The sequence below is a fragment of the Mauremys reevesii genome, linkage group 25 (genome assembly GCF_016161935.1).
Source record: "Mauremys reevesii isolate NIE-2019 linkage group 25, ASM1616193v1, whole genome shotgun sequence".
Taxonomy (NCBI): Eukaryota; Metazoa; Chordata; order Testudines; family Geoemydidae; genus Mauremys; species Mauremys reevesii.
The window spans coordinates 15,881,060-15,904,251 of NC_052647.1; the positions used below are offsets into that span (position 1 = coordinate 15,881,060).

Below are 23,192 nucleotides of genomic sequence, written 5' to 3' on the forward strand. Positions count from 1 at the left end.
TAAAGCTGAAACCTGGACTCCTTTGCGAACAGGAGCTGGTCTGGGTCATGCGTGTTCTGCCATCTCTTTGTGAAGAACTGGGAGTGGTCTGCCCAGAGCACTCTGCAACCCCGGCCAGGTCAGGGGAGAGAGAGAAGCTTTGGAGCTAAAGGCAGATTCCCCTGGAAGGGAAAATAACTGTGGGGCTTTTCATCCTGGAACTTCAAAACTCTGGCCTAGGAAACCCAACTCAGGACCCCAGCCTGGTTTTCAAAAGATTTTTCTGAAGCCAAAAATAAATGCAGATTAAAAACAAACCAGCCAAGCCATTCAGACAGCTATTTCCATAAGAGCGGAGAGAGCTAGACTAATGAGAGGCAATGGAACTTTTCATCAAGTCACTAGCATCTCAATAGCTAAAGATTTGGGAAATAATTCATATTTCCAACACAAAGCCACCTGTCTGTGGTTGCAGACTGCATTAGCCCGTCTCCCTCGGGGCTGGGTTAAACAGAGTGTTGGTTGCTGTATGAAAATAATGCTGTTTAGTTGGGGAGGGAGGAAGGGGTTTGTAGCTGCAATCAGCTCCTCCCAAGCGATTTGGAAGGAGGTGTTTTCAGCTGAAATTAACGCTGACTTGTTAGTTCCAGTAGCCTGGACTGAGGTTTGACCCAGCTCCGAAGCTGGGGAGCTCATGGAGGAAGCCAAGTGTGGAGCTGACACTTGCTTTCTCGTTGTGTAGGGCATCAGCCAGTGGCCATCTGCTCCCGGCGTGCAGGATTGATGAGGATCTTGGACTTAGTTGCCCCATTTTGTCTGGGGCGGGGCCGGTCCAGACCCGTCCATCCTCTCCCTGTATAACCACAGCAATGGTGTAACCCTCGTGGGCTTCAGTGACGAGGCCCCAGTCTTTACCCCAAAGCTGAATTTGGTCCCTGGACTCCAAGCCAGGTCCATGTTGTGAAGTTTCCTTGGTCAGTTCCTACTTGAAGCTGCCAGTGGCTTCGCTGGGACAGAGGCTGTTCCTTGCGGTCTGGGATTGAATTACCAGGTGCCAAAATGTTGTGGTGCCCAGGCTGCATTTGGCATCTTCCCAAGAGCCCGACAGTTTCACATAACTTCCCTCTATTAAAATCCAGAGCCAGACACTTCCCGCAGTGTCCTGCGTGTGACTCGTACCTTTCTGCATTGGAAGAAATGCGGGGCTGGCCAGCAAGTTCAGCCTCTGCACTGTGGCAGGACCAGTAGACCTAGCCGAGCCCTGCCAGGCGTCTGTCCAACCTGCTGGGAAGAGCTTCCCGTTCCAGAGGTTAACTCCCCTTAGCGTTAGAAGGGTTTCCCTGATGTCTCCCTGGCTGCAGATTAAGCCCATTACTTGTCCTCCCGTCAGTGAACCTGCAGAACAGTCGCTCACCATCCTCTTTGGAACGGCTCTTCGTGTATTGGAAGACTCCTCTCAGGGCCCCCTTCAGCCGCCGTTTCTCCAGACTACACCTGCCCAGGGTTTGTTTGTAACCTTTCCTCGGGGCAGGTTTTCGGAAGAGGTTTTTGTTGTTCTCCTCTCGACTCTTTCCAGTTTGTCAACATCTTTCCTAAAGTGCGGGGCCCAGAACTGGCCGCAGTTCTCCAGCCCGGACCTCACCAGCGCTGAGCAGAGCGGGACGTTTACTCCTGTTCAAGCACCCCAGAATCACATCAGCCTCCTTTGCAAGTCCATTGCCTTGTTGACTCATATTCCCTTTGTGATCCACGAGAGCCCCCGGGTCCTTCTCAGCGGTCCGACCGCCTAGCTAGTTATTCCCCCGTTGGTAGTTTGTGCATTTGATTTTTCCTTCCAAAGTGAAGTACTTTGCACTTTATTGAATTGCATCTTGTTGAATTCAGACCAGTTCTCTGATCTGTCAGGGCCATTTTGAATTTTAAACCTGTTCTCCAAAATGCGCACAACCCTCCCAGTGTGGTGTCATCTACACAGTTTATAATTTAGTTACAATTACATTACGTTGTAGGCTGCTTTGCAGTCTTCTGCTCTGAGATTGTGGAGTGGATGTGTGGGTGGGCGGAGGTTGGGGTCCTGTGTTTTTAGCCAACTAACAGAGTCATACTTGGATTCTGGCCCCATTTACTAGAATCTGAAACGCTTTGCCAGAGTTCTCCGAACCATTCAGAGGAAGTGCCTGAGTGGAATGAACGTGTCGCTCGTCTGCGTCACAAATGCAGTTAGAATGTAGTTGGCTTCCACAGCAATAAACTCCCGCAAGGGCATCAGCTTTTCGGTTCTGTCTAGATTTTCGTTCTTGCCCATCCGGGCAGTTTGGAACTAACGTGGAACTAAAGGTGAGAGAGATTTAACATCCTGGGGACCCGGCTGCAGTGTGGAGCATTTCATAAGGAATGGAGAAGGGCCTGAGATGAGCCCAGGTCTCTGGCTAGAATTTAACCTAGGATGTGGTTCCCGGAGCTAGGATTATACAGGTTTGTTTATTCTGGCCTGTCAGTGCCACTATGGCTGCTACACTTTCAAGTCACTTAGTTAGTCCCTGCCCTGACCCCCAGGAAAAGTGTCTCTTGTGTTCCTGCTCAGATTGAAATGAGGAAGCCTAGGATGTATTAATTCTCTTAAGATCCCTTCCCATGTTGGAGAACTGGGTAGCACAACCCTGGTTTCTTGAGCCTGGGTGTGGTGTAGGAGCGAGACCTGTCACTAGGTCTGCCACTGACTCTCTGACCTCACTTCATAGCTCTGGGCCTCAGTTTCCACCTTCTGTGACGTGGGGGTAACGATACTGGCCCTGGTGCCAGAAGCTGGAGGCTTACCTAAGGGGTGCGAATAAGTATAAGTAGGGGCATTGCCAGCAGATCGAGGGTCATGATCGTTCCCCTCTATTTGACATTGGTGAGGCCTCATCTGGATACTGTGTCCAGTGTTGGGCCCCACACTACAGAAGGGATGTGGAAAAATTGGAGGGGAACAAAAATGATTGGGGGCTGGAGCACACGAGTTACGAGGAGAGGCTGAGGGAACTGGGATTGTTTAGTCTGCAGAAGAGAAGAATGAGGGGGGATTTGATAGCTGCTTTCAGCTACCTGAAGGGGGGTTCCAAAGGGGCTGGATCTAGACTGTTCTCAGTGGTGGCAGATGACAGAACAAGGAGCAATGGTCTCAAGTTGCAGTGGGTGGGGTCTAGGCTGGATATTAGGAAAAACTTTCTCACTAGGAGGGTGGTGAAGCACTGGACTGGGTGTTCCCTAGGGAGGTGCTGGAATCTCCTTCCTTAGAGGTTTTTAAGGCCCGGCTTGACAAAGCCCTGGCTGGGATGATTTAGTTGGGGTTGGTCCTGCTTTGAGCAGGGGGTTGGACTAGATACCTCCTGAGGTCCTTTCCAACCTTGATATTTGATTCTATGCGAAGCACCCTTGAGGTCCTCCAATGAACGGAGCTTTATACATAGGAAGTGATTTTTATGAGAGTGCAAAACTTGAAACGGTAAAGTTCCAGCTACGTGAGCGGATGAGGGGCAAACATTTTTTTTTTCTTGAAAAATCAGAGTAGTTAAAGGTTAAACCACACGTCGCAAAGCAAATAGCCGGTTTCTGTGACATGACTCAAGAAGTCTGGGTCGGGCAGGTCTGAGCAGGGCGGTTTCAGCGAGGGGAAAAACTCCGCCGGAGCCTCAGACCCCAAGATGGTGCGTTCGTGACGCAGGTGCCACCGTATCTGATGAGCGACGGTTTCGTTCCACGCAGGCACTTCCTCTGAATGGTTCGGAGAACGCTGGCAAAGCCTTTGAGTCTCGCAAATGGAGCCGGTATCAGAATATTCCTCTGGTAGTTGGCTAAAAACATAGGAATCCCCCCCACCCCCACCCCTACGCACACTTGACAGTTTCACTGGAGACTGCAAAGCAGAATACTGCTCTAGCTCCAGTCGGAAAGGGAACCCAGGAGTCCTGACTTGCAGTCTCTCACTGTACCCATCACACCACACTCTGCCCCGTGGTGCATCTCGCCAGCGGCGGTAATGGCGTGTTCCAGCTCCTTAGCTGTGCCGTTTGCACCCCCTTGGCTCAGGAACTGGCGTCCCTTCCCTGCAGAGCGTTTGGCAAAGGTTAAAGTGGTTAGAGCAGGAGGCCGAGGAGTCAGGACTTGTGCCCCTAGCACCGTCGCTGACTTGCTGCAGAGCCTCGGGGCCTTCGGTTTTCTCGGCTATGACCCGGGAGAGGCAGCTCAGTGGAGTCTGGTCCAAGGTACTGCAGGCTGCTGTGGTGGTGCGCTCGGCCCCTCTGCGTCCGAGCACAGGGCTTGTCAGGCGTGTCGAGCATTGGGATGGTTCCCGCTTACCTAGAATTCATGTCAAAGGCCTGGGAAGGGTTTCAGGGAAGCTCCACGCCCCCTAGAACGTCTTTGTGGGAAAAGACCTGTCAGCCTGTGAGTCCCGCTCTTTGCCGGGGCAGAACTGCTCCCTCCAGGGCAGTAGGTGGCCAAAATCCCCCACTGGAGGGACATAATAAATAGCCTCTCTTGCCGCTACACCAGCAGTGCAGGATCTGGGCAGCTTCCAGATTCCTCTGACATCGAACGCTGAGAGGAATGAGCAACCAGGGGCCCGTGCCCCACGCGGCTGGGGGGAAAAGATTTCGAGCATCGCTGCTGAGTGTGAATGAGTCGCAGAAGGCGTATTACGTTCACCTGCAGGATTTGTGTCCACAGACTCCACATCTGGCCCATCTGCCCTTCTCCCATGATCTGTCCCCTTCTCCCGTCCCTTTTCGTTCCATTGAGCGTATCCCTGTCTGCCGAACGCCCCCTCCCCAGCTGGAGCTCGCGCAACGTTTGCCACCATCACGTGGATTGTTCTGCTTGTTTATATCCCACTTTGGCCTGTCTGTGTCGACGCAGTTCGTCCGGGCAAGGGCTGTCGCCTGCTCTGTACAATGCCTAGCAAAACGCTGCTCCTCGGCACCAGGATTCCTCCTAATGCAGCAGATTGTCTTAAACCAGTGCAAAAGTGCTTCCCGTCCTCAGCACCGACTGCAACAGATGTGCAGGGTTTGGGGTCTCTAGGGCTGCTGTCTGCCCCTGCCCGGTGTAACGATTATATCTGCAAACCCGTCTGCCTCTGGAGGTGCTTGGCTAAAAGTTCCATACTAATTCATCAGTGCAACCTGCCGCATGCCCGGCTAGCATGGCCAAAGCATTTCATGGCTCTGTCGAAGCTGAGAGAACCAGCAGCCATCAATGGGGAAAGTAGCAGAGGTGAGAGTGCTGCTCCGACCCATCCCTAAGCACAGGGCTTTCAGAGCCCCCAGGCTCTCGGCAGCAAGCAGTCACCAGTCTAAACCGGCCGGCCATTCACAGCGCGGGTGTGCTGAGAGGTGTAACGAAGCATTGGGGATTTCCAGCAGGGCTGCGGCAGCACATGTAAATATTGCCCTGGCTTCCGCGGGCCAGTCCTGCAGACCAGCCACACTTACGCCAAGGCGCAGGACAGTGCGGCTGGGCAGCCGTGAGAGAGAGGACGGGTCAGAGGAGGCTGCTGTCCTGAATCAGCATTCCACAAGCTCAGACCTTCCCCTCCCCTTTCAGAAGCCAGAAGCAGGATTGCTGGGGAGGAGAGAAACCTTCAACAAGGGGGGTGAGAGCCACTGCAGCGTATTCACTGACCTTGTGTTTGGGATGAGGTGAAGGAGCCGGGTTAGATCAGGAGCCTGGGGGCTGAACTCCTGAGCTCCGATCCTGGCTCTGGAAAGGCCGTTGGCCCAATAATTAGAGCCAGCTGAGTGGCCTGGGTTCGAGTTCCTAACTCGTCATGGATCACTGCAGTCTTCAGCGAGACATCTTGCGTGTGCTGACCCGCTGTTCCCTGGCCTGTAAAGAAGGGATCCAGCTCGCTAGGCCAGGCATGCTGGCGTGTGCGTTTATTCCAGAGGAAACATCTCATCAGCTCTTGGCTCAAAACTGTCATTTTAAACCTGACACATACGTGAGACACTAACTGGTGCATTGTACAGATTAGTAAAGGTGTTTTATGAAAGCTGCTACGGGACTAAACTGTCAAGGAGGAGAAGGACTATGTGAAGGGTCCATGTGGAGTGTGCAAGAAGGGCCTGACCGATTTGGTGCCCAGCTCACACATGCTGTGGCCTCAAACGCCAAGAGGCGCTTTGATTAGGCAATGCCACTGCACATCAATATCGGCTCCTTGGCAAATCCGCCTGCTCTGTGTCTGCTTTGATCCCAGCCGTGTTACGCCCTTAACCCCTCTGAGTTGCTGCACACGTGTGGCTGCGACGGCTTCCGGGTAATATCTGGGTTTCAGTGTAATATCTGTTTTGATGGCCAGGATCTGTTTTTTCATTTTTTCCAGTCTCCTCCCCCACAGTCGGCAAGCCCTACAAATGCAACTACTGCGGCCGGAGCTACAAGCAGCAGAGCACGCTGGAGGAGCACAAGGAGCGCTGCCACAACTATCTGCAGAGTCTGAACGCTGAGCAGCAGTCGCTGGCCAGCCAGCAAGGTCAGTGCGTTGGCCGAGTGAATAGCCAGTCCCAGGCACCTGCTGGTGCTTAGAGCAGGGGGGGCGAGTCAGGGCTTTGGGCTTCTCTTCCTGGCTCTGGAAGGGCACGTGGGCTAGTGGTTAGAGTAGAAAATTGGGAGTGTTCCCAGCTCCACCCCGACTAGATTATGTAACATTGGGACAGGTCACTTCCCAGTTCTTTTTCCCCACTGATGAAATGGGGTCACGGCTCTGGGAAGCGGGAGGTGTAATTAACGGAAGTTTGTTTAAACCAAAATGCTCTGGAGACCCTGGGATTGAAGGTGCTAAACGTGTGCAAATTCCTAATATTGGGGACCAAGGAAGAGCAAAGTCTCCCCTCGTTCTGCAGATCCCCTTGCCCAGAGCCTCTGGGTCGGTAGAGCCGATTGCTTGCGGCATAACCTGGTACCTTCTTCTAAATCATTCTGTGAGGAGAAAACACCTCAGAGCATTTCCCATGAACAAACAAAACGTTACTGTGCAGAACCATGCTCTAGCCTCCCTTTGCGTCGGGCTGGATCCCTCAGTGATTCCCCTGCTCTGTTCACTCCCTCTGAAGCACCTGGCATTGGCCACTGTCGGAGGACAGGACACTGGGCTCCACGGACCATTGCTCTCACCCTGTATGGCCGTTCCTAGGCTCTGTTACAGCTTATGCTTAGTAAGCAAAGGATTGAACCTTACAGAGCAGGGGACTTGCGAACGAATGGATAATCTCCAAACTGATCCACAGCAAACTAACTGTGCTCCGAAATCTAACAACCTCCAGCAGTGGGTAAAGCACCTCCAGCTCCCCAGATAGCACCTCCGTGCTCAGGAGATCACCTTGGGCCAAAATGGAATCTCTGCACGTGTTCCTTTGCACGCTGGCTCCCAGCATGGCAGCCTGCCCAGCGGGACAGGCCTGGCATTGTGGGCGTGCATCTCGCACGCTTTCTGTGCCTCTCCGTCAGCTCTGTGGAACTGCAACTTGTGCTCAGCTCGTAAGAGCTGGCTAGTGCCACCATCTGCACCTTGGTTCAAAGGAAAAATCAGCCCTAACGATCATAAAGACCCGCCCTGCTAGCAAAGCCTAACCTGGCTGACACGCTGCCAGAGCGGAGCAGCCGGCTTACGGTGAAGCTTTCTTTTTGCAGACCTCCAGGACCTGCTCCATGGCTCTCCCCAGCCAGGGCAGGATAATCCCCTGGAGAGAGGGCAGATCTGATGTGAGCTAAAAGGCCAGTTGGGCTGAGATTCTTTCAGCCTCTTTGTAGTTCCAATTTTCCGCACCATCATTAGTGTTTCTAGGCTGTCCGAGACAGAGGTGGTACCTTTACAATCCAGATTAAACACAACACCAAGTGTGAGTCAGATGCCACGTTGGGACCTGGCACTCTGGACAGGCCAGGAGGGGAAGGCAAGTTGAGGAGCACCTCATGCCCTTTCTTCCCCAACAGCCTGCAGCCTCCGAGGGTTTGCTACCCTGCTGTCGGAGCCCCGTCCACGGAGACTCGGCTGGCAGTAGCAGGGTCTCTGGCTCTTCGCCCAGAAAGCTCTGCTTGGGAGGGGGTCTCCCTGCAGGGCAAGGGGGGAGCTGTAGACCCAAGTGTCATGCCAGTCCCTGGTATGTCGGGGAGGGCGATTGTCAGTAACACTTTAACTGGCTCATCGCTGCCCCGAGGAGCAATGGCAAAAGCACCCTCGCCAGCGGCAGTGAGAGCGACAGATTGCCGGCGGGGGTGGAGACGCCTCTCCTGCCACAAAGCCCTTCCCTAGCACTGTGGCTGCAGGGGATGCTTAAAGCACCGACCGAGAGCGGTTATGGTGCCGCACAGCCAAGGCCAAGCGGGGAGGGCTGCTCAGGCAAAGGAGCGTGTGGTGCCATTGGAGGACTGATCCGGGGAAGACGTGGGTAAGCGTCTGGCTCCCAGACTGAGCCCGGGACAACGGACCTTCCCCCAGTGGATAAAAGGAGAGGTGTGACCGTGTGCCCCACTCTTCACCTGCCCCGCCTCCCGCAGCGGGTATTGGCTAAGTGGGGTTCCCTTGTCTTGGCAGGCGATGAGATGCGAGACCTGGAGCTGGTGCCGGATTCTCTGCTTCACTCCTCGTCCGATCGGCCGACGTTCATCGACCGGCTGGCGAACAGCCTCACCAAACGGAAACGCTCCACACCTCAGAAATTTGTGGGTAAGGGGCTCCCCCTTGCTTCTCGGGAAGAGCAGAGGGAGAGGTGAGGGAGGGGTTGGCAGCAGTTCCTTGCCCCTACGTGTAGGAACTGACCGTCTCTGTGGGGCCCCCCTGAATGCGCTACGGCCCTGGGCGTACTTACCCAGCGCCCCCAAAGCCCTGTACAGATTGGGATCCTTCGCCTCCCCGAAATGCAGTCACCTCTGGGGTTCCGCAGGGAGCAGCGTAGAACCTCGCCTCCATTCGAACCTGCTGGGGGCGTGGGGGAGGAGGGGGCGTAATTCCGAGGGCTGGGAAGTCTGTGCCCTCAGCAGCACCAGACCTCGCTGAGACCCTGGGGTCAGGGTGCGCACAGCAGAGCCCTGATCCTACTGTTGGAGGGGAGAGCGCCCCCTGCTGAGCTACCCTCCCCTGCACACACGGCTCCCCCGGCCCCATCCTGGGGTAGCAGCGCCACTGGTGGACGGGGCCGAGGCCCAGGCCTGCGGAAGGATCGTGGGCTGAGCCGTGCAGACAAAGCCCCTCTGTGCAGTGTGTGGGGCTTGCCCCGGGTTCTGACCCCTTGCTCCTTGTCCCCAGGGGAGAAGCAGATGCGATTCAACCTCTCCGACCTCCCCTTCGATGTGAACTCCAGCTTCGAGAAGGACGTGGAGCTGGTGGCCGCCCACCACCCCATCGACCCCAGTTACGGCAGCTCGCTGTCGTTTGTGGGGTCCGAGCACCTGCGCCCCCTCCGCCTCCCCTCCACAAACTGCATCTCGGAGATCACGCCTGTGATCAGCTCCGTCTACACCCAGATCCAGCCCATCCCGGGCCGGCTGGAAATCCCGGCGAGCCGAGAAGCCACTGAAGGCCACGAGGACATTCCCGAGGGGGCGCAGATTGTGTACCGGGGGCGCGACCAGGGCGTGTCGCCCAGCAACGGCTGCCAGGATTCCACAGACACTGATAGCAACCACGAAGAGAGGAGCTCGCAGCTGCCGGCGGGGAACTGCACCAGCAGCCGGCAGAGCCCAGCCTACGCCAAAGAGGACCCCAAGCTGCAGGAGGGCACCCCCGCTGCCCGAGCAACGCCCAGCTCAGCCAAAGACGTCCTGCGTGTGCTGAACGAGGAGGGGGAGCAGGTGAAAGCCTTCAAGTGCGAGCACTGCCGGATCCTCTTCCTGGACCACGTGATGTTCACCATCCACATGGGCTGCCACGGCTTCAGAGACCCTTTCGAGTGCAACATCTGTGGCTACCACAGCCAGGATCGGTACGAATTCTCCTCCCACATAGTGAGGGGCGAGCACAAAGTGTAGGCAAACTGTCCTCCCCCTTCGCCCTGACCTCCCTGTGACTCCTCCCCCGGCTCTAGCTCCGCTCCCCCGTTGGGCATGGACCTCTTTTTCTTTTATACTCCTTTGCACTGACTTTGGCTATAAAATATTTAAAAAAAAAAATCAATAATTAAAAAAAAATCCCGAGGGGAGCTCTTAACGATTTGCCTTTTTATAAACGGAGTTATTTAAATATTGTTAACGGATTTTTTACATTCTTTGTGCTTTTCCTTCCTGGTCCTCCCTTGGTTATTTATTAAGCTTTTGATTTCTTTAGAAAACTCTCCCTAAAGCTCTTTGAATTTTTGTCAGAGACTTGATCTACTTCTCTCTGTGCCGAGAGGAGCACGTAAACCTCAAGCACATGTTGACGTAACATGCACACGCGTGAACACACGTCTTACGGTTTAAGCCTCTCGCCCCTGCCCCTTCCTTCTGACTCTTTTTGGTTTCAGTCCTGAGCCACCTGTCAAGCTGCCGTAATCTCAGATTAGGTGCTAAAGAGAAGAGAACTCCCCTGGCCAGGAAGCCCCGAGCTAGCCACAGGGAGTGTCCGTAGGGTGAATGCGCCCCAAGCTTTAATGGGAGGTGTCTCTGTGGCATGAAACCGCCTGGAATGCAGACCAGTGCCCCCGGGAGCCCTCTGTCCCGGAGGCGGCTGGTTGACGGCTTTGTGATGAAGTCTCCTGTAGCAGGCAGGGTGAAGCTGTCGCAGTGCCACCTGCTGAAGGAAGGTGGAGCTGTGCAGGCCGTTTGCCAGGGCTCCGACGCTCATGGCTTTTAAGTACAAACTGCGTCTCAGTTCAGAGGTAGGAGGGTAAAGGCTTGGCGGATCTGGGTGGGATCCAGCTGTGCCCGTGAGGAGATTAAAGTACTTTACCCGGGAGGATAGCAAGCATCTGGGATCCGCCGGCGGGTTTTGCTGAGGAGAACACTGGCTGAATTCGCTTCCTTGTCAGTGTCTGGGCTCAGCTCTTGTAAGTGTGAGTAAGAAACAGGCCTAGGCCTCGGTCCCGGATTAGGCACCCGCTCCCCCAAAGCACTTTGCTTCCTTTAGCAAGGATAGCGGTGACCCCTCTGCCTGCTGAGCCCTGGGGACCTGGACCTGATCCCACGAGGACCTTGGTAGTGTCACCTAGTGAACGGTCGCTGGGGACGGTATCCAGGGAAGGAAGGACGGTCATTAAACAGGCCAGCCCCTAGGAACCCTAATCCCGTCCCTTCATTCCATGCTGCCTGGTTGAAGAGTTTCTTCCTCTTCAGCAGCTTTGCCCAGGGGTCACCGCTGGGCACTTTGCCGTCTGATTCCGTAGCTTCCCAGGGAGCACGTGTCTGGCTCTTATTTGCACAGAGGAATTGGGTCCGTTGCATAAGCCCTAAAGAGCTGCACTTTCAATGCGGAAGCTTGTTGTTGGGTTGGGTTGGGGTTGCTTTGCCCCACAGGTAGCTGTGGTGCTGCGTGGCACAGCAGAGAGATGTGGAAGTTGTGTCTCTAGCACTTGTGCGTAAGCAGATTGTGTCTTTAGAGTGATGTGTTAAATGTGTGAGTCTGGGGGGGTGGGAGGGATTTGCTGCATCAGAGAAGTGGCTTCCGTTGAGAGTTGCGTCTGCCCCAGCAGGCTGCTAACTCCTGGCAGGTGCTCAAGCCCCCTGGGCAAGGGAATTGACTGGGATCTTGCTTTGTTACTGTATGGAAACATCCAAGAAATGGGGGAAGGTGACTGCTGGCTTCTGGGACTTGCAAAGCCAGCAGGATCTGTGGGGCTGTGGGTTCTGCTGCTGCTTCCTGGAAGCAGGAAATCATGTCAATGGAACCCCCCCAAAATAATGAAGGGGGAGGTCCCCAGAATCCTAGAACTAGCCGTGATCCCCAGGAGAGGGATCTTAAAACAGTCCATTCAGTCCGTGGACAAAGTGCGGGAGGGCTGCACTGATGGGGGGGTTTGGTAGCCAATGGCCGGGCTTTCACTGCTCCAGAGAGGAGGCAGAGAAGCAGGCAGCCTCCACCATTCTTTTATTTTTATAGCAAAAAATCCTCCCCATCCCCTGCAGCCGGGATCCTGACGGTACTTGCACTTGGAAGGGGCGTGAGAGCTACACTAGGGCACTGGGTGCAAAAGTGGGGGGATGTGCTGTCCCCTTCCCCCATTAATTGGTCAGTAGGCCCCAGTGTCATTTAACCTCACTGCTCTGTCTTAGGAACGCTTAGGAAACATGAGTCGCAGGGTGGGGGGGACCCCAGAGCCTGACTGTTCCAGTGGCCATAATGGGGGGGCGTGAGGGGAGGGATCCCTGCTTTATACCAAGGCCCACGATGCATAAAAATAATCACTCAACAGCAGCCCAACAAACTGCTCCCTTGAGGTTTAAACCAAAGCCTTGTTCTTTTTCTACTAAAACAAACAGAACCACCTCACAAGCGGCAACGCTCGTTGCTCTTTCTTTTCTTCTTGCTTTTCTGTTGACGGTGTTTGTGTATCCGGATGTGGAACGAAACCGCTGAGCCGTTTTTTTTCTGAAGCCCGTTGGCACAAACCGGCTTGGGCAGAAGGGCCGGGCATGTCTGCTGCGATGAGCATGCGAGGAGGTTAGGAACGTTCCCGAGCAGACATTTGCCACCCCCCTTTCCAGTTCATTAATCTGAGCGTTGTGGGGCAAACTCGCTTATTCCTTTCTGCTCTCTCCCCCAGAGCCAGTGAAATGTTTGACTGGCTCAGAAAGCAGTTTGTACCGTTTTTACCAAAGTGGTTTGAGCCCCAGCAGACAACGAGAAACCAGACCATAAAATCCTGGCATTCTGATTACCATCTTCCAGCTGAAGTGCCAAGTAAAGCCTGGTTTTATCAGTCATTCTGGAGAGGGACCAAAGTTAGACTGAGACTAAAATTTGCTCTAAAATTGAGCACTGACCTCCACCTTTGGACTGGGATTTTTCAAAAGGCACCCGACTCTCATTGACTTTCTCTGGGTGTTGGGCACTTCATTCTTCAAACGTGTTTGAAAACCCCAGTCCTTAAGCTTCTAAAATAAGTGGCCTGTTACTTTTTTATTTATTTTTTTGGAATGGGAGAGCACCCACAGCTGCTGCCGAAGGCCAGGAGATCTGTAGGTGCCAGCACCTTTGAACATAGAGCTACTTATTCGGGGGCTGACGTGTAGATTTAGGAGCCTGATGTCATCCTCGTTTGAACATGCTGACCTCAGACTTTATACCTCTCAAAAGGTGGGATTCCTGAGCTGCAGATGAGGGTTTTCAACTCTAGTGGGTCTTGGGCTAGCATCTGCTTTGAACAGAACTGAAGTGAGAAGCAAGGTGTTAATCAGAATGACACGATTCCATTACGTCAGAGCATTCGGTTCTAGGCTTAGTGCTCTGAGAGATCTGACCTTTTCAAAGTCCCTTTCAGCACTGCTCCAGGCTCGGGAGTCAATCCCTTTTCAGAAATATGCTCAGAAATCATTTCTCTTCCCTTATGATCTGACTTTAGAGATCTCCACCTAGGTACGTCGTGAATACGAAAACCAGGTGGGACTGGCCTGGCCTTTAAGGCTTTCTGGGTGTGATGGATAGCAAGGTAACAATAAAAGGCAAAATGGCTCGATTGGGTGTCATTTTTGAGACGTCTTCTCCAACAGAGCCCCAAGCTGTCGGTTCTCGCGCAGAAACGATGCACTTTTCCTGCCGTCTGTCTGCCACTGAGCAGGCCGAGCGAGAAGGAAACAAACATCTTCTCTGAGCAGAGCTGGAAACAAAGCTGAGAGCGAGACGTGGGTCTCCTTTTCTTACTGTCACTGGGTAAATTCCGTCCTGGGACGCCGGTGCCCCGGTTGGCTGCCGTTTGGGGGATTTTGAAAGCAGGGTTGTGGTCTGAAGAGCAGGCTTGTAGAAGTGACATTATAGCTGCTGCGTGTGCTCTCTGATTCACTTCGAAAAATCCACCTTTTGACTTGCAAAGGCAACTTCTGTGCCACCAACCATCCCCCACTGAGTGTGGAAACCCGGCTAGCTTAGTTCTACCTCCAGCCTCTAAAGTCCACAGGTGGAGCAGCACTGCTGCCTGCTAATGCACACGGCAGGACATAATCACCCTTCGAGTGCTCAGCTGGCTCCTGCGGGGCTCCCGGGAGTAAAAACTCCTTTGCCCAGATCAGATCCGCTCAGCTTCCCTGACAGCCAAGGAGCTACAGGAAAGCATCAGTTTTATAGTCGCTTTCTGACCACAACCGCTGCACTGTTGTATTGTTGATTTGGTACGAAATTCAGCTTATCTGGACCTGACTGTTATCCCCAGTAGACTGTGAATAAGTATGAAGAGCCCCACAACCCCCCCATGCCTCCTGTTCCCCTTTTCAAAAGGTAAAACCAACACAATATTCCAAGGGGGGGGGGTGTTTTTTAAACAAAGGGAAAGGGAAGTTCTGAAATTTATAAACACCTTTTTTCCGCATCTTTTTTCTTTTACCTGTAAAAAGAGTCTAAAACAAATGTAGGAATTTTGTAAAACTCCAGGTCGCTTGACTTGTGTAAATATATAGATATTTTTTAATCAGATGTATGAAGAACAAAAAAATATGATGTGCAATACCCCAGCCCTCTTCCAGCTCCGACGCCTCCTCCTTCCTTTCGATCGAGTTTTCATTTGTATATCGTTAATGGATTCGCTGTTGTCTGGGTTTTTTTCCCTTTTTTGTGAGGTTAGACTCGCTTTTCAACAACAAAACTCTCTCTTACCGCAGAAGCTTTTTGTATCTGTAATATATTGTAAGTAAATATTTGTGTAATGGAGATATACTACTGTAAGTTTTGTACTGTACTGGCTGAAAGTCTGTTATAAATAAACATGAGTAATTTAATGTCCCAGGCCTCTTCCTGCTCAAACGTCATGGCTTCTGGAGCATGATGTGCCCAAAGATGTCCCCATCCTCAGGAACACCTCACAAACACGGCACAATCTATCCTCCCGACCCCCTGTGACAGAGGGAAGTGGCTTCCCCTGTCTGTAACATAGGGATCATGACTCTGGCTTATCCAAGGCTGGCATTGCTGGGAACTAAAGCCAGCTTTGCAGAGTCTTAGTTACAAGACTAAAGCTGGCTGGAGAATGATGATTCCAGTTTGCGAGAACTTTCAAGGGTTGGAATTTTTTTCATTTTGTGTCGGAGCGAAACCAAAACCTTTCAAAAGCCTCCTCCCCCCCCCCCCCATGGGGAATTGTCTCGAAATACCCTTCTTTGGATCGAGACGTTTAGGTTTCCAATTCAGGGGTCTCTCTTTGGAAGTGCCTGACGAGTCCACCCCGGATCTCAGAAGCCTTCCTGTCAAAATGCTCCAGCTCTGGAAATGTTTCAGCTTCGAAGCAGCGTGTTGCCATGAGAAGCCATTCCCTGGACAATGGTCCAGCCAGCTTGGCTAAGGACTTGTCTGCTGGGAAACTGACTAGTGGGCGGAACTGTTTGGGAATCATTATTCTGCTCCGGTTCTGTTGGTCAGTTCCCCTGCGTGACAAACCCCGGGTTCAGACCCTTCCCAGGGAGAGCAGAGCAGAGAGTGCGTGTCTGTACACACAGCTGAACAGAATGGTGGCCAAGTTGAAAAGCAAAGAATCCTTTGTCGCTTCTCTCTTTGTGCCTGGGTTATTGTTACCCCAGCCTTGCTGCTTGCCGGCCTAAGTGCTGCACCGTAATAGCTCACAGATGGGGAGCCGTCATGGCAAACAATTGGTGTGTCTGCCTTGAACGGCACTCGAGTAACCTTGCTCACAGCCCTATTTCTATGTTGTTGATTTGAGGCTGCCAAGGAAAGATGTGGGCTGTGTCTGTTACAGCGACGATTAAAAGGAGGAAGGGGTGAGGACCCTCTTTGGGGGAGGAAGGAATTGAAACAGCTGAACCTGAGAAACACAACTTGCTGGGGAAAGATGCCAGATTGATGGCCCTGGACGTAAGTCCCGAGAACAGGTACGGTCTGATTCACAGCGGCTGATTCTGTTACTTCGTTCCTGAAGAGGATGGAGGTTTGTGGGAGAGAGCCCTAGAACTCACCTACAAGCTCCCGGTATTGTAGGGTCCTGCAGGGTCCTAACTGGCACATAGTGTAAGTTAGAGCAGCCTTGGGGCTGCTCTAACTAGTGTTCTACTTCCCACTGATCCTTGTGGACGCTGGGTGTCAGAGAACAGCTGTAACTGCATTCTCCAGATCCTTGATGCCATCTCTGCGGAAGCTGGAGGGTCCTTTAGGGCAGGAGCAGTTCTTGGGGTGTGTGTGTGTGGGGGGGCATTTCTGCCCATTTTAAGACCCCTTGACACTGTCAGGGCAGCTTAAAGGGACTGGAGAGTAAATGAGAAGGCTCGTTTCTTTACCGCTCAGCCCAGCTGTCACGGAGTGTGGGGGAGTCAGGGCCCTGCACCCCCACTCCCTGCGATTCCCTGGGACTCTCAGCCAGCCAGTGACACGGAGGGTTTATTAGACGACAGGAACATGGCCCCAAGCAGGGCTTGTAGGACCCCTCAGCCAGATCCCTCTGGGGGGCAAAGATCTTAGACCCCAGACTTGGGGTTCCTGCCTCCTCCCAGCCAGCCCCAAACTGAAACCAAAAACCGACTCCCCCCCCCCATCCCCTCCCTTTGTCCAGCTTCCCGGGCAAAGGTGTCGCCCCACCCCCCTTCCTGGCTCAGGTACCGTCCCTCACCTAAAGTCACCCCCTGCTCTCCCCTCCCCCATGCAGACAGCCCCAGGTCAATCCGCCCTCGCACCACCCCAGCCATGCAGGGCCACCTCGTCACCACAGCCCCATCCATCTTCAGCCTCTCTGGGGTGACCAGACAGCAAGTGTGAAAAATCGGGACGGGGGGTGTGGGGGGGGGGGGAATAGGAGCCTATATGAGAAAAAGACCCAAAAATCGGGCCATCTGGTCAGCAGGTTGCCAGCAGGGGGTCCAGCTGCATGGGGTAGATCTGTAATACGGACACCAGCTCCCCGGGGCCTGGCTATTCGGACTAGGACCTGCCTCTCCTCTCAGCCTGGAGGTTTGCTGAGCCAGACCATTGTGGACTCCATCCTCCCCGCTCCACTCCACACCTGCAAAACAGGGCTGTGTTCCCGAGCGGCTCTGAACGGAGGCCAGGCCAGGCCAGGCTGCATCTCTCACCTCCGCTCAAAGCAGGGAGCTAGAATCGGAACAGGAGCCTCAGAGGGGAGGGAGGCTCTGGGACACGAACGTCTCTCCCTGACGGAGTCCCTGGGATTCCAGCTGAGGTCCTGGGAATGTTGTTCTGCAGTGGAGCCGAGCCAGAGGCAGGTGGTAAGTGGAAAGGCCTCGCCTCGCCTCACCTCCCCAGAGCGCGCTCCATCGAGCTGGGTTCCCGTGCTGGTCCCAGGACCAGTTCCGCATTCTAGCCTCCAAACTCAGGCAACCCCCTCGACGTGAATGGAACGACCGCGACTTCCTCCCCACTTCTGAATTCGGCTCCATCTCTGGAAGATCTGTCTGGGTCAGACACTGGCCTGGCTCTCGGGGGGGGGGGGGGGGGGGAGAGTCCATATTGCTGGCAAAGGCCCAGGCTGCGGGGCTGAGATCGTGCCGTGTCGATATTCAGGCTTGGGCTGAGACACCACAGCGGGGAGGGGTCTCGGCCTGGACTCCAGCCCTAGCCCGAATGTCTACGCTCCATATTTAGCCCTGGAGCCTGACCCCTGAGAGCCCCGTCAATTGACCTGGTCTTTGAGACTCGGGGCGGTGGGTTTTCGTTGCAGTGTCGATGGGCTCTGCTCCCTGCACTGCGTGTGTGACCAGGGCAGGTTATTTCCCCTCTAGGTGCTCGTTTCCTCATTGCTACTTCCCAGGCCCCTTGAGGCTCTTCAGCCCTTCAGCTGACAAGGCCGGTACCTAGGACGTTAATTCTGCCCGATGGGAGCGCTCGTAGCCGCCATTGTTCCAGGTTCTGTACAAACACCAGGACCTCCAGAGCTTACAGTCGAGAGACCAGACGGAGACGTCAGAAGCGACCTGTGGGGTCAAACAGCAGGTCAGTCGCAGAGCGTCAGAGCTCAGGTTTTCTGATTTCTGCCTCGGTGCCCTATTCACTAGCCGGCAGTACAGTGACGGTGTCGCACAGAGGGGCTAACAGGGCCGTGCCAGAGCTCTCCCCACTCAGTCTAATCACAGATGTTTTTTCACCTAGCCAGCAGCGTTGGTATCGCTGCAGGTGCAGTGCTTGGCCATCTGTGGTAGTGATATTACTGGAGGGCCTGGTGACACGCCGAGCCCCTTTGCGCTAGGCGCTGGACAAACAGAACGACAGCAAGGTCCCTGGGAGCTCTCTGGGCCAATCGAAGTGTAAGACGAGAGAGAGCAGCTGCAGACAGGCAGAGGGGGGAACGCGAGGACGCAGTGAGACGGCACTGGGCAGTGCTCTCAGCACGCTGCTTGCTCCAGGTGCTGGAAAATGTATTAAAGCTGCCGCCCTCCTTCGGCAGGGCTTGGAGTAGCCTGGTTTAACTCGGAGGGGGAAATGCGACTTGAGGGATTCTGTTTTTGAAGGTTGCCCTCTGGGTAACTTCCAGGCTTTTGCGGACAGCCTGTGATGTCCAGTGAGCGCACAAGGGACTTCGCTCAGCTGAGGCTCTGGGGCCGTTGGGATCTTTCTCATAGCAGCAGGAGGAAGCTTTGAGCTGCTGGGATGAGGGGGAGGGAAGGGGTGAGAGACGTTTATCCCCTTTCCGCTACCACAGGTAGAAAGGTCAGAGCTGCCTTTCTGGGCAGATTAGGATCTCTGCCCTTTTCGAGCAAGAGCCGCTGATGAGGGGCCAGACTTTGCACTGTGCTTTTTCAGTGTGAAACCCAAAGCCCATGAGTAACCTGAGCGCGGTTCTGCCAGGCAGCGATGGAATGATAGCAACAGAGGGTTGGGGGGGGGTTTCGACTCAGTTGGGGCGTCTGTATGTCCCGGAGTCTCCTCCCAGGGAGCCGTTCCACAGCGCGAGCGCATGGAGGTTTCGCTCTGTCTGCAAGTGGCGCACATGATACCAGGGTCTGTTGTTCTGCATCACGGTACCCGAGGTTTCACCCCAGTGGAGTTCAGTGAATGTGGGGGCCTGGGGCCGTCTCTTTTTCCTCCTGCTTTTGTGGCTACAATAAAATCTTAAGGATTCTGAGACATGAACTTGTTTTTTTGTTTCTTTATCAGCTTTGTATTTGAAGGCCCAGCACCGTGCGGGAGTAGTTAAAACACTGGGGGAGCCAGGGCTCCTGGGTTCCCTCCCTAGTTGGCGGGGGGCTGGGAGCCAGGACTCCTGGGTTCTGTCCTCAGCAGCAAGGCTGGGGGGATGGAGAGAGGACTAGTAGATGAGAGTGGGGGTGGGGTGGAAGGAGGAGATTAGGAGCCAGGATTCCTGGGTTCTCTCCCCAGCTCCGAGAGGGGAGTGGGGGCTGGTGGGTTAGAGTGGGCGGTGGGCAGCCAGGACTCCTGGGTTCTCTCCCTGGTCTGGGAGGGGAGTGGGGTCTAAGGGGGGCGGGGGCTTGGGAGCCAGGACTCCTGGGTTCTCTCCCTGGTCTGGGAGGGGGTTGGGAGCCAGGACTCCTGGGTCCCCAGACCCACCCCACTCCCCGCCTGCGGCTCAGAGCCTGGGCCATGCGGCGCCACGGGGCCTACAGGTCCCAGCATGCAATGGGGCCTACTGGGCAGAGGACGACAGGTCCCAGCATGCACCGCGTCCACGTGCCTGCGGGCGGCTCGGGCCTAGCCGCCGCGGTGCATGCTGGACTGTCACCTTTCTTGTACTTGACATATAATCCCTCCGCCAAGGCATAAAAATAGTCCCCTCCCGAGCGCCGAAGAGCCGGTACCGGCTTCCTCCGCGTCCGCAGCGATCCGGAGCCCCTGCTCCGCAGGAGGAAGGGACGTGAGGCCGGACGGGGGCTCTCGGCGCCTCCCCGGGCTCCCGCTCCCCCGGCGGAGGCACTTCCGGGACGGGCGGAGCACTATATAAGGGTTCGGCGTGGCGGCCGGATCCTCTTTCGCCTCGTCTGTTCCGAGATGGTGAGCGGCAACGACGGCGGCGGAGGGTCCTCCTGGGGGTGGGCAATGGGGGGGGCTCGTGCCTAGCCCTGGCTCTGACCCCCCCGGGAGCTAGGGGGGCGGGTTCAGCGGGGGGGGGGGCACGCTCCCCGGGGGGGGCTTGTGCAGCCCTGGCTCTGACCCCCCCCGGGAGCTGGGGGGGCGGGTTCAGCGTGGGGGGGGCACGCTCCCCCGGGGGGGGGCTCGTGCGTAGCCCTGGCTCTGACCCCCCCGGGAGCTGGGGGGGCGGGTTCAGCGTGGGGGGGGCACGCTCCCCGGGGGGGGCTCGTGCGTAGCCCTGGCTCTGACCCCCCCGGGAGCTGGGGGGGCGGGTTCAGCGTGGGGGGGGGCTCGTGCGTAGCCCTGGCTCTGACCCCCCCCCAGCGCCTCTGACCCCCTTTCTCCCCCCAGACCAAGAAGAGGCGGAACAACGGGCGGGCCAAGAAGGGCCGCGGGCATGTCCAGCCCATCCGCTGCACCAACTGCGCCCGCTGCGTCCCCAAGGACAAGGCCATCAAGAAGTTCGTCATCCGGAACATCGTGGAGGCGGCCGCGGTGCGGGACATCTCCGAAGCCAGCGTCTTCGATTGTGAGCCCCTGGGGGGGCCGGTGCGGGGCCGGGGGGTGGCGTGGCGCTGGGCTGCGGGGAGCGGGGCCAGCCCTGGCTGCAGCCCCTGTTACCTGGGACAGCCCAGGAGTTCAGGCCCCAGCTGGAGACCTGGGTCCACTTCCTCAGTTGGCTCCTCTGTGCAATGGGGACAGTGGCAGCGCCTGCCTCCCAGCGGCGTTCGGGGATAAACACAGTCGAGGGGGGTGAGGTACTCGCACGCTGCAGGGATGGAGGCCGGACGAATACCCCAGGGATTGTACCTCTGAGCTCAATCAAGCATAACATGGCAGTGAAGAGGCGCCCAGACTTGTGTGAGCTGCTCCCCCAGCGTGTCTCCCGGCTGATGCTACGTGCTGAGCTGGCCGAGCACTAGTAGCCTATGGATGAGACGCTGCCTTGGCGAGGGTCCCAGAGCACTTTGCCCATCTAGCAGGGTTAAGTGGTCTCCTCGTTATGCTGGGGGGGAGGCAGAGACAGGGCTGAACTCGTTTGCCAAAAGCTGCAAGGAGGAGGGTGGTGAAGCTGGGTGTAGAATCCAGGTGTCCTGGCTGCTTGCTCTAACCATTAGCCCCTCTGCCGCAAAATGGTGCCTGGGGTTTCAGGTGGGGCTTCTGGTCCCCTGACGGGCGCCCGTTGGGGTGGAAGTCCCAGGCCAGGTGCCATCGGGAGGTCCAGGATTCCTGCCAGAAACCAGTTGCAGGGAAGCAGCGGGAATGTGGCCTGTTTGTGCTCCGGGATGCACCTGGGGGGCATGGAATGAGCAGACTGAGGAGCTGAGCCCATGTCCCCTCGTGCAGCGCTCCGGCCTGGCCCTGAGCGCGGCTTCCTGTGTGTAATCGCCGGCCCCGCGGTCGGCTCTCCGGCACCCTGGGGCAACGCTAACCGATCCCTCTGGAGCGGAACTGGGGAAGCCGCGGCTTCAGGCTCCTGATTTACGTCTCTCCCCAGCGTACGTGCTGCCCAAGCTGTATGTGAAGCTGCATTACTGCGTCAGCTGTGCCATCCACAGCAAGGTGGTGAGGAACCGTTCCCGGGAGGCCCGGAAGGACCGTACCCCTCCGCCCAGGTTCAGGCCTGCGGTACGTATTGTGCACAAAGCTCTCCAGCGGGCAGGCCAAGGGCACGCGCTTGGGTCTCACCGCATCCCTCTGTTCCCCCCCTCCCCCAAATTCCCATCCCCCTGTGGCTCAGGGACTCCTGCCAACCCCCCGCAAACTCTTCTCTGCCAGGGATGGTGGCGCCTCCCATGCCAGTGACTTGGTGTCCACCCCATTGCTCCGCGTGGCAGTGATCAGAGCTGCCCAGCGCAGAGCGAGCACACCGCACCCAAGGCCTGGGGCTCTCGGGGAATAGTCTCTTCAGAGAAGCCCCCTGTGCTCGGGACACTAGTGAATGTGTGGGGAGGGGAGCTGGCACCAAGGGGCTTGGCCCATGTGGGTAACGGGGGTAGGTCGTTATCACGTGTGACACGTCCTGGAGGGATATTAAACCACCTGCCCGCGGCTGGGTTCTTCCACCTTCCCTTGGTTTGGCCTCGATCAGAGACAGGCTGGAGGTAGCTGGATCTCGGGTCCGATCCAGGCCGGCGGTTCCCCTGAGCTGACGGGCCTTTCCCTGCCTGGAGTCAGACCACTGAGCCACTGGCTGAATGTGTCCTAACGTTCTCCTCTCTTCCCCTCTAGGGCGCTGCCCCGAGACCTCCCCCCAAGCCCATGTGAGGAGATGGGGCTGGAAAAGTGCATCTTGAGACATTGCCTCAATAAATGACTTTACATCTGGTCTGTGGGTGCGAGTCTGTGTGGGGAGTGGGGGGACGGCACCGGGTCCTTGCCCTCACTGGGAGCCGGTGGGCAGGGCAGTGACTGACTCTGGAAACAAGAGGGTGAGGATTAGATGCCCTCTGGGGTGGCAGGGCTCCCTCGGCTGACTGGGGGGGGGCAGGACTTTGGCTTTATGGACAGATCCCAGTGCACAGGTGGGGGGGGAGGGAGGGCTGCCAGAAGATGCCATGGGAGGGGCTCTTGTTTGCCAGCAAAGCATCCCAGTAACTGGCCGTGGCTTCCCAAAGGGAGCTCAGGGGTCTCTGCTGGGGTTGACAGGACCCCACAGGGTAACTGGAATGTTTGGCATGGAAGCTGAAGGCCCGTCAGTACCATGGGGAGGGGGAGGGAATATTTTGGACTGTGGGTGTTACCTGCTGTTGTGGCACAATTTCGGGAGGGTGTCAGTGCTGCCAAGAGCTCCATCAAATCAACATCGGCCAAAAATGCAGGGAACAGACGAACCCGGAAGCTGAACGGTTGAGTGAAGACGCCGATCCTGACCCGTAGCTGCTCGCGGATCCAGTGCAGGGAGCGTCTCTCCTGCCCCCTCTCATTCCTCCCGGGCTGTTCACGGGCAGCCAGCAGGGGCGGGTAGGCAGTTCCTCCAGCTTGGCACTTAGCGTCCTGCGTGGGGGGGGGCTCGCCTGTGTCGGCCGGGATCACCCCTCGCTTCTCTGCGGGTGGCTCCACTGGG

The 23,192-nt window shown here is 56.0% G+C and overlaps 2 protein-coding genes across 9 annotated transcripts in view; both read left to right on the forward strand.

The window, feature by feature from the left end:
* The window catches only part of IKZF4 (IKAROS family zinc finger 4), a 46,512-nt gene extending 34,962 nt beyond the window's left edge, over window positions 1–11,550 (forward strand). For 5 of the 8 annotated variants that reach the window (XM_039514346.1, XM_039514348.1, XM_039514344.1 and 2 more), the window contains 3 exons: window positions 6,347–6,496; window positions 8,558–8,689; window positions 9,269–11,550. In XM_039514346.1, the coding sequence (XP_039370280.1) occupies window positions 6,347–6,496; window positions 8,558–8,689; window positions 9,269–9,990 (1,004 nt within the window). In that variant the 3' untranslated portion in view covers window positions 9,991–11,550. The remainder of the gene's footprint in view (window positions 1–6,346; window positions 6,497–8,557; window positions 8,690–9,268) is intronic. The other 3 variants (XM_039514347.1, XM_039514343.1, XM_039514342.1) reach the window with 2 other exon arrangements.
* Window positions 11,551–19,847: 8,297 nt separating this feature from the next.
* On the forward strand, window positions 19,848–22,454 carry RPS26 (ribosomal protein S26). The gene is made up of 4 exons (XM_039513772.1): window positions 19,848–20,047; window positions 20,477–20,654; window positions 21,624–21,754; window positions 22,358–22,454. The coding sequence occupies exons 1-4, from the start codon at window positions 20,045–20,047 to the stop codon at window positions 22,391–22,393; spliced, it is 348 nt and encodes a 115-aa protein (XP_039369706.1). The 5' UTR covers window positions 19,848–20,044; the 3' UTR covers window positions 22,394–22,454.
* Window positions 22,455–23,192: the final 738 nt, after the last annotated feature.

Coding starts and splice junctions, on each gene's coding strand:
- RPS26 (XM_039513772.1), top strand. Junction 20,655..21,623: donor CGAAGCCAGCGTCTTCGATT/GTGAGCCCCTGG, acceptor GTCTCTCCCCAG/CGTACGTGCTGCCCAAGCTG. Junction 21,755..22,357: donor CGCCCAGGTTCAGGCCTGCG/GTACGTATTGTG, acceptor CTTCCCCTCTAG/GGCGCTGCCCCGAGACCTCC.